Source organism: Lactuca serriola, chromosome 5 (assembly GCF_051521515.1).
Source record: "Lactuca serriola cultivar US96UC23 chromosome 5, Lser_US96UC23_V15, whole genome shotgun sequence".
NCBI classification, from domain to species: Eukaryota; Viridiplantae; Streptophyta; class Magnoliopsida; order Asterales; family Asteraceae; genus Lactuca; species Lactuca serriola.
The window spans coordinates 321,242,599-321,251,873 of record NC_136412.1 but is presented as its reverse complement, the minus strand read 5'-3'; the positions used below and the strand labels follow the sequence as shown (position 1 = coordinate 321,251,873).

General features: G+C 36.4%; 2 protein-coding genes across 2 annotated transcripts; one reads left to right on the top strand and one right to left on the bottom strand.

Annotated features, from left to right (window-relative positions):
* Positions 1-826: 826 nt before the first annotated feature.
* Positions 827-1,561, bottom strand: LOC145050894 (uncharacterized). The gene has a single exon (XM_078999082.1). It carries the CDS (start codon positions 1,559-1,561, stop codon positions 827-829), a length of 735 nt encoding a protein of 244 aa, XP_078855208.1.
* A 3,813-nt stretch (positions 1,562-5,374) lies between these two features.
* LOC145055070 (zeatin O-glucosyltransferase-like) lies at positions 5,375-6,960 on the top strand. Its single transcript, XM_079003353.1, has one exon. The coding sequence runs from the start codon at positions 5,402-5,404 to the stop codon at positions 6,791-6,793; it is 1,392 nt and encodes a 463-aa protein (XP_078859479.1). The 5' UTR covers positions 5,375-5,401; the 3' UTR covers positions 6,794-6,960.
* Positions 6,961-9,275: the final 2,315 nt, after the last annotated feature.

The following is a 9,275-nucleotide window of genomic DNA, read 5'->3' as shown; positions in this document are numbered from 1 at the left end:
ACCATGTTTATCACTGTTCTGTTTCTTCGTTCTGCAACCCCGTTTTGTTGTGGTGTGAAGCTCGTGGTCAGTTGTCGCTTGATACCATGGTCCTTACAATACTTTGTAAATTCCTTGGAAAGGTACTCTCCCCCTCTGTCTGTTCGAAGAGTCTTGACCACCTTCCCAGTCTCTGTTTCCACCTTTATCTTGAAGTCTTTAAAGCTTTCAAAAGCTTGTGACTTTTCTGTTAACAGATAAACCCATCCTTTGCGACTAAATTCATCAATGAAACTTAAAAAATACTTCTTGCATGTATGGGAAGTTGGTGTTATTGGCCCACATATATCTGAGTGTACCAACTCTAGAACCTCTCCCGCACGCCATGAGCTTGTCTTTGGTATTGCTTCCTTTGTTTGTTTTCCATCCATACAATCCTTACACACTGATGTGTCAATTGTGAACTCTGGTAAGTCTCGCACCATACCCTTATGTTGAAGTGTCTTCAAGCTGGTCTTGCTTATGTGCCCTAGGCGTTCATCCCATAGTTTGGAAGCATCATCATCATTGGAGTATAAGCAGCCATCCGCCTGCTGTTCTGTGGTATTGTTTGTATCTTCACTGAGAGGATACATTCTATTTGTACTCATGCCTGATTGACACACCAATCCCTTTTCTGGATGAAAAACCTTGCAAACATCATATTGAAAAAGGAATGACAAGCCCTTTTGTTGAAGTTGTCCAATGCTCAACAGATTATTCTTGAGATCTGGAATGTAGTACACATCCTTTATCACATAAGTTACTCCATTCAAGATCAACTTCAAGTTTCCTTTTCCTTCAACATTCATGTGTGTATTGTTAACTTGACAGTGCTTGAGAAGCTCTCATCTAGGTCTATGAATCTTCCTTGATCTCCACACATGTGATTAGAACATCCAGAATCCAAAAACCACAGTAATCCTTTGCTTTCACCACCTGATTGAGCCACGAACACATTTCCTTCTTCACCCCCATCTGCCATGAGCATAACTTCTTCATTCTCATCGAAACCCATATAGTTTGCTTCTTTTGCATTAGGGCATTCATAGGAATAATGCCCTAATTTATGACAGTTGTAACATTCGACAATCTCCTTGTTGACATTGTGCCTTCCTCTTCCATGTCCTCTTCCTCTGTAGTTTGAACGACCTCGACCACGTCCTTTAGAGTTTGAACTGTCACTTGTATCTACCTTCAACGCATGTTCCTCTTCTCTTTCATTCTTCTTGAACTTCTGCTCATGAACAATCAATGTGCTCTGTAGTTCTTCTATGGACATTAGTTGAATGTCCTTTGATTCTTCAATTGACACCACCACAAACATGTACTTTTCTGTTAGGGTTCGAAGGATCTTTTCAACTATCTTGACATCAGTCATCGTCTCCCCATTGCTTCTCATTTGATTAGAGATAGTCAAAACCCTACCAAAATATTCTGGTATGGTTTCACTTGTCTTCATCTCTAGAATTTCGAAATCTCTACGGAGTTTTTGCAGCATGGACTTCTTTACTCGATCATTCCCTGCATACCTTTTTTTCATTGATCCCAGATTACCTTGGAGTTCTTTCGATCCAGGATTTGTTCAAATGTGACCCTATCGATGGCTTGATACAGGTAATGTTTGACCTGTAGGTCCTTCATTCTCAGCTCCTCCAATTTCTTCTTCTCTGCTTCGCTTTGGGCAACCCCCACGGTGGGCTCTCTAATGCCTGGATCAATCAGATTCCAGACTTGCTTTGCACACAGCAAGTTTTCCATCATCTCACTCCAGTGTTCATAATGGCCGTCAAACACAGGCACCTTCAACTTATCATCGCTCATTTTGCTTCTCTTTTTAGTGATCTGAATTTCGCTCTGATACCACAATGATATACTATTACGAGGGTATTACTCAAAGGGTATTTACTCACTGAGAAATCTGATGATATTACTAGATGCCAAATTGGTTGTAAATACATAAAAGAAACAACTGAAAGGAAAATAAAAAGCCTAGATAATAGGAAGACTACTAACTAAAAAGAAGATAGCTTTAGACTTGGCAAGTCACGTGCATCACATTTCTCTTGACCAAATCAGCTTTATTCAAACACTTTATTTCTCTAAAAAGACTTTTCTAACCCCATCAAACCTAAATTATATAAAATAGGAATCATGTAAAATAGTTTGCATAAATATTATTTTAAGTAAAAGGTGCCATATAAAACAACATGAAAACATCAACACAAAAAAAGTATAATGATCATAACTTGAAGAACATTCTCATTTTCACTGTTGAAGAGACTTTGAAAAAGATCTATGATACAATCTTTCATGTTAATGTGGATCAAATTAGCCACATCGTCCTAAAGCCATATCAATTTTTGTTAGCAAGCTGTAAATTTTCAAGACTTTTATCATATTTATGAACCGATAATAAAAACATATGTTAGCTTTCAACCAAGATTTACTATCAATAATGCATTTAAACTCCGAGAAGAACAAAAGATGAAACACAAAGTACCGAACAAAAAAACCAAAAATTGTTTCAGAAACTAGGGTTTCAAACAAAAACAACGCTATAAAGAAAACACAAATAGTCAAGGAAAAAACATTCAAATCGAGTTTACTTGCTTCCATTAACTTAGGAACTATGACACAAATGTCTAATAGAAAGAAAAAAGGTAAAATACAAAGCTCTAGAATAATTTCCATAATAAACATCGATTTCAGTTGAGTTTACAAGATTCGAAACGAAATTTAGACTTCAATTTAATTAGTAGATTTGAGAGAGGCGCAGGAGAAAAGAATAAAAGAAGCTTCCAATAAAGAATTTTTTGCTGAAGAACTTGAACTAAGATTTTCTAAAGTATTATCGACAAGTTCTTCCTCAAGGACTTTTTCGCTTAATAAGAAAAGCAGAAAAAGTTCTCAATAATTTCAAAATTGCCACCGCAAATTTTAAATGAAAAAATAAAAAATCCGATTTATCACAGCCACACATATTTCAAAATCAATGGTCAAAAAGTGTCATCGCGGTTCCTACTGTTTTTTGGATTTCTATCCGATCCTCTCTCTCTCTTTATATATATATATATATATATATATATATATATATATATATATATATATATATATATATATATATATATATATATATATCACAGGTAATTGTCATGGGTCAGTTTTGATGGGTCGATTTGTCGGTTTTAAGTGTGGGTCGGTTTCTCGGTTTGAATGAGTCTGTTTCTGGATAAAAACCAAAACTGAAACCGATTTTTCGGTTTTTAAAAATTTTAAAAGTTAATCATCGGTTTTGCTTCGATTTCGGTTTCGTCGGTTTTGATCGGTTTATTGGTTCGGATTTATTTACCCCTAACAATAAGTATAAATATAAAACAAATACATAAAAAACCAAACATGGGCCAAGCCTATGCTATTACAATACATATGGGCTAATATTTACACATATATGATAGGGCTAACAGATTCTTATTGGTTTTTAATTTGTAGATAAAGCATAGTAGGAGCATATCAACAACTTGTGCAAACACAATAAAAACCATTTGGAAATATGAAAAAATTGAGGGATGGGAGATATCCATATCATAATTTGAATTGGTTCTGACAACGTACATATTCATGTGATTCAGATTCCATTCTTTAAATAGAACAAAAAACGGTAAATATATAAGTAATAATATATTTGATGGGGAGCTATTTTTCCAAGAAAGATTTTTATTCTTCCACGTAAAATATTGTGCATAACATTATGCCCCTCTTTTTTTAGTCAAAATCTAGGTTTAACACGAGTTTTGTAGAGAAACATAGTAGTTTTAAAAAATATTCACCAGTAATTTAAAACTTAATTACAGGAAGATTATAAATTGCTTTTTTAATAAATTGTTTTATTAGTTTATAGTTTTTAAGTGGTCGTTTGAACTTCATCATCGTTATCATCAGTATTTCCGTCGGCGACACAATCATTTTTACCGGCGGCAAATTAAAATTATAGATAATTTAAGAATTAGCAAAAAGTAAATTTAAAACTCTAAACAGAAACACTATATTGAAGGTTTATGAAAACATCATGCACGACTAGGCTTAGAGCATTAGGTATGGGTCACCTTATAACACCAAGTTCATATGCCACCTCATCTATAACACAAAGGGGGAAATGGTGTTCCCCATGTTATAACATGTTAAGAAGGAGAGAGAGAGAGAGAGAGAGAGAGAGAGAGAGAGAGAGAGAGAGAGAGAGAGAGAGAGAGAGAGAGAGAGAGAGAGAGAGAGAGAGAGAAAATGATTTGATTGGTTGATAAAGACAACAACCAATTAAACTTCCCGTTGCATCTTGTGCTCGTCACAACAAAATATGCCATAACATCCTATTAACAAGAAGGAGGGGTGGTGTTCATCTTGTTATGACTAGGTTATGAGGTGCCACATCAGCAAAAATAGCACTTCTCGTTGCCCATACCGTATGCTCTTACAAAAAAATTAGATTGCTTAAATTCCCACTCCTGGTTTTCACACATACTCGCATACTTTGGTCCTTCGATTCATCATTCATATTCATTCATAAGATCCCCTGGTGATTAATTAATCTTGTGAAACAAAAAGAAAAACCGAAATTAGATTTTCACACTAGGGTGGGTGTTTAAATCCGGTTAGCATTAATAAACACTAACTTGTAGTGTGCATGCGAGCATATGGACTACGGTTCTTCTGTACAGAGGGATAACGAGGTTCATCGGTATTGTGGGTGAGAATTTCAAACACTCTGTGGTTTAAAGATTGTGGGTTTAACAGAATCAGAGATGGATTAAGTTCACTTTCCGTCTAAGTGGGTGATGTAGACACAGGTGAAGAAGGAGAAGTCGTGTCGCTTTGAAACAAATCATAGATAGATCTTTCTCTCTCTCTTCAATATTAAGGTTCATTGCAAGGGAAGAGTATATTTGTCAATTCATAAAATTTTCAGAATAAAAATCTTCTGGTGGAAGAATCTGGCCCCTATTTGATGTATACTAATTTTTATTTTAAAGAATACACTTTATTACATAAATTAACAATTTTGTTTTTATCAAATATAAGACAAAAATGTCTTTCTCACGGATAGGTAATAGACACAAGGCAAACGCCAATTTGATTTTCCATATGTACTGACGTTTACATTAATTAATACTAATATTTTAAGGTAAATTAAACTTATCTCCTTGTCAAGTATCATTTGTAATGTTAATGTTTCTAGAAGACATCAAGAACTTAAGACGGCAAAACTTTTGTCGTTAATTCAACATGTCATTGATGACATCTTCATGGCTTCATAACTAAAACCATTACATATTCATATATAAATATGCAACAATCACAAAAACTTGATAACCTACTTATAATCAACATGGAAACGAAAGAAATGGTGGTGTTAGTGGTGCCATTTGTAGCACAAGGTCATCTCAACCAACTCCTCCACCTCTCCCGTCTTCTTTCCTCTTATAATCTACCAATCCATATCGTCGGCACCACCACCCACAATCGCCAAGCAAAGCTTCGTATCCATGGTTGGGATCCCACCTCCGCCACTAATATTCATTTCCATGAATTTGAGACACCCAACTTCGAATCCCCTCCTCCAGACCCTAATGCTTCCGACAAATTCCCTTCACACCTTCTTCCATCATTCCATCTACCATCTCATCTTCGTGAACCTTTTGCAAAGCTATTGGCTGATATTGCTCCGACAACCAGGCGAGTTATCATCATTCATGACTATCTAATGAGCACAGTCGTTCAAGATGTAGTTTCATATGAAAATGCAGAAGCTTATGTCTTCCATTGTGCTTCGGCTTTTACCACGTTCTCGTACTTGTGGGAAGAGAAAGGAAAACCATGCTTAGAGGATGATGATGAATCATATAAGCAACTCACAAAGGTCCCTGCTTTTGAAGGTACCATACCAGCAGAATTTATAGAATTCATTATGAGTCATCAAGTCTGCAATACGTTTAATTCGGGAAATCTTCATGACACATGCAATGTTTTCGATAGGAAATTCATCGACTTTCTTGCGAAAGAAGGATTGTCTGGAAATACAAAGCAATGGGCTATGGGTCCTTTTAACCCGGTGGCCATAAGCGATAAAGAAAACCTTGGGAAACGTCACATGTCGCTAGAATGGCTTGACAAACAAGCTCAAGACTCCGTGATATATGTTTCTTTTGGCACAACAACTTCATTGTCCGATGATGAGATCCGAGAACTAGCTAATGGTTTAGAGAAAAGCAAACAAAAGTTTATTTGGGTTATACGAGATGCTGATAAAGGAGATATTTTTAATGGTGAAGTTAGGAGAGTTGAATTGCCTAAAGGATTTGAAGAGCGACTTCAAGAAAAAGGATTGGTGGTGAGAGAATGGGCACCCCAATTAGAGATACTGGCTCACCCTTCAACAGGTGGATTTATGAGTCACTGTGGCTGGAACTCGAGTATGGAGAGCATCACCATGGGAGTCCCTATGGCTACATGGCCAATGCATTCAGATCAACCAAGAAATGCTGTACTAGTAACAGAGGTGCTAAAGACTGGCATAAGCGTAAGGGATTGGGAGCTTCGTGGTGAGCTAGTAACGTCTTCAACTATTGAAACAAGTATTCGGAAATTGATGGCTTCTGATGAGGGAGATGCCATAAGGAAGAGAGCTGCTAAACTTGGCAATGATGTTAGGCGGTCGGTAGAAAAAGGTGGAGTAACAGGCATGGAGATAGATTCATTTATTGCTCATATTACTAGGTAGGATTTGTGTCCCTACTTAAAAAAAGCTTTGTTACTTTGTGTATTCTCAAGAGAAGTAGTAAGAGAACAAGAGAATCCATAAATTTCTTATGGAAAAGGTTGTACTAAATCATGTAAGGGGTTAAATGTAATAGTTATATTCTATCATATTAAATTAATTTGAATTTATTATTTTGTTAATATAAAGAAAAAAAGGAGTTAGATGTATACTTTCATCCATGTAGGACAAACCAAGGACACGAAAAAGTTAATTCGGAAGTGGTGTTTCCAATGGCGGACGGGTGAGTAACGCGTAAGAATCTACCTTTGGGAGGGGAACAACAGCTGGAAACGGCTGCTAATACCCCATAGGTTGAGGAGCAAAAGGAGGAATCTGCTTGAGGAGGGGCTCGCGTCTGATTAGCTAGTTGGTGAGGTATTCTTATTAACAAACGTAATATATGAGTAATATATGAATAGTCAATCAATATATCAACCAACTAATTTCTTCTAACATTGATCACTAAAAACTATTGCATTTCGAAAGTTCTAAAGGCTCCACCACATGATCATGACTATATATAGAATCGAGACTTGTTCTTTTCATATTGGAAAGAGTAACCAGGTCAATCCAAAGAATAACATCTTCGAGATTCATAAAAACCTAAATGATTCACACCACTTTCCAATAAATCTCTAAAGATCCAACGCCACTTGACATTAAATGAAAACATGAGTGTTATCTTCGATATCTAAAATGCATATGCCACACCCAATAGTTAGAATATCCACGCCTTTCAAATCCAAGTTTAACCTAGTAGGAAGTCTTGTTCGCCGTTTCGCCAATTAAAAATGTTTACTTTACTTGGAATGAACTTATTACACCTTGTAGGAATGGTACCTTCCGGGAGAATATAATTGTCTATACCTCTTCTAACTTCTGAAACCATGGAACTATCATTGACACTAGAATTCCAAACCCACCTATCTTTTAAACTCGTAAAGTGCAACTAAGAAGTAACTCACTTAACCGTTGAAAAGGAGAAATAAGAGTTCATGTAATAATCGGCCTAGTCCAATCCTACTCCCACGTGACTACATTCCATCTATCGTTTATAATACAATCTTTTTTCGATTCCAAAACATACAATCTTGGAAATTATCTCATCAAAGTGTTGTCTCCTATCCATTGATAACATAGAAGACCTATCTCCAATAACCCTTTAATGACATTATTAATAATAATCTCAAATTCATGCGATTGGTTGATTGTACCAATTTAATAATCTTGGACCAAACCCCCTTAGTCGACATATCTCTAACCAGACTCGATCCAAATCCCCCCTCTCATACATGAAGACATATTATTGTTGAGAAACGCCATTTCCATTTGATTAAAAGGTCCTTATTAAACGTATCTAAAGATCCAATATCCAAACCATCTTTAATTTGATTAGCCAATACAACATCCCAATTAATCCAATGAAGTTTTCTATCACCTTCGTCCTCACCCCAAAAAAACATATCTCTCAATTTCTCTAGATATTTATTGACAACACCATGCATGCAAAATAATGACATATAATAAATACATAGGCATCCCAACGCCGAGTTTAAAAGCATAAATCGACCCCTAGTAGAAAGTAACTTGATTTTCCAGGAAGAAAGCCTTTGTTTAAATATATTTATGACACTTTACCATCCTAAAAACCATGACATCGTAGCCTCAATTGGTAAGCGCAAATACAAAAGGCAACTTGTACGCCTTTACACCTGTTAGAACTGATAATCGTTCCACATATAGAATTTCCTTATGTTGAATCATTTCAACATAACATCTGTAACGACCCAACTTTTTACAAGGATTTTTTTTTGTTTTAATTAAATGGACCAATTACATATTCCATAGATTTCCAAAACATTTGTTTCCAATTCACAATTAGTACATCATTGTTGTCCTTTTTGAAAACATCAGAGATTCCCAGACATCTAAAGAGAGGTAGAGTACACGCCACGTCATCACGCCTTGCCCTTGCCTTTAGGATCCAAAGTACCTAAAACAATCAACAACTTGTAAGAGAAATGCTTAGTGAGTTTCCCAGATCATACCACACACATAATCCACATATCACATATCCTGCTAGCTATAAAAGCTACACACATATCACGTAAGCCATGCATACATAAACCTATAACAGTACCATGGGCTACCCCACATGGTCTTTACCTAGGACTGCCATGGGCTCCCCCACATGGTCTTACATCCAATGTCATGGGCTACCCCACATGGTCTTAACCTAGTACCGCCATGGGATACCCCACATGGTCTTACATCCAATGCCACGGGCTCCCCTCGTGGTCTTCATACCACATGTAATCACATACCATAGCAAACACAGAACGTCTAACACATTTATCATAATCACATAATGGGCCGGCCTTGGTGCCTTAGACCCATAGGTATGGTGAGGAGACTCACCTGACACGAATGATGAACTGACACT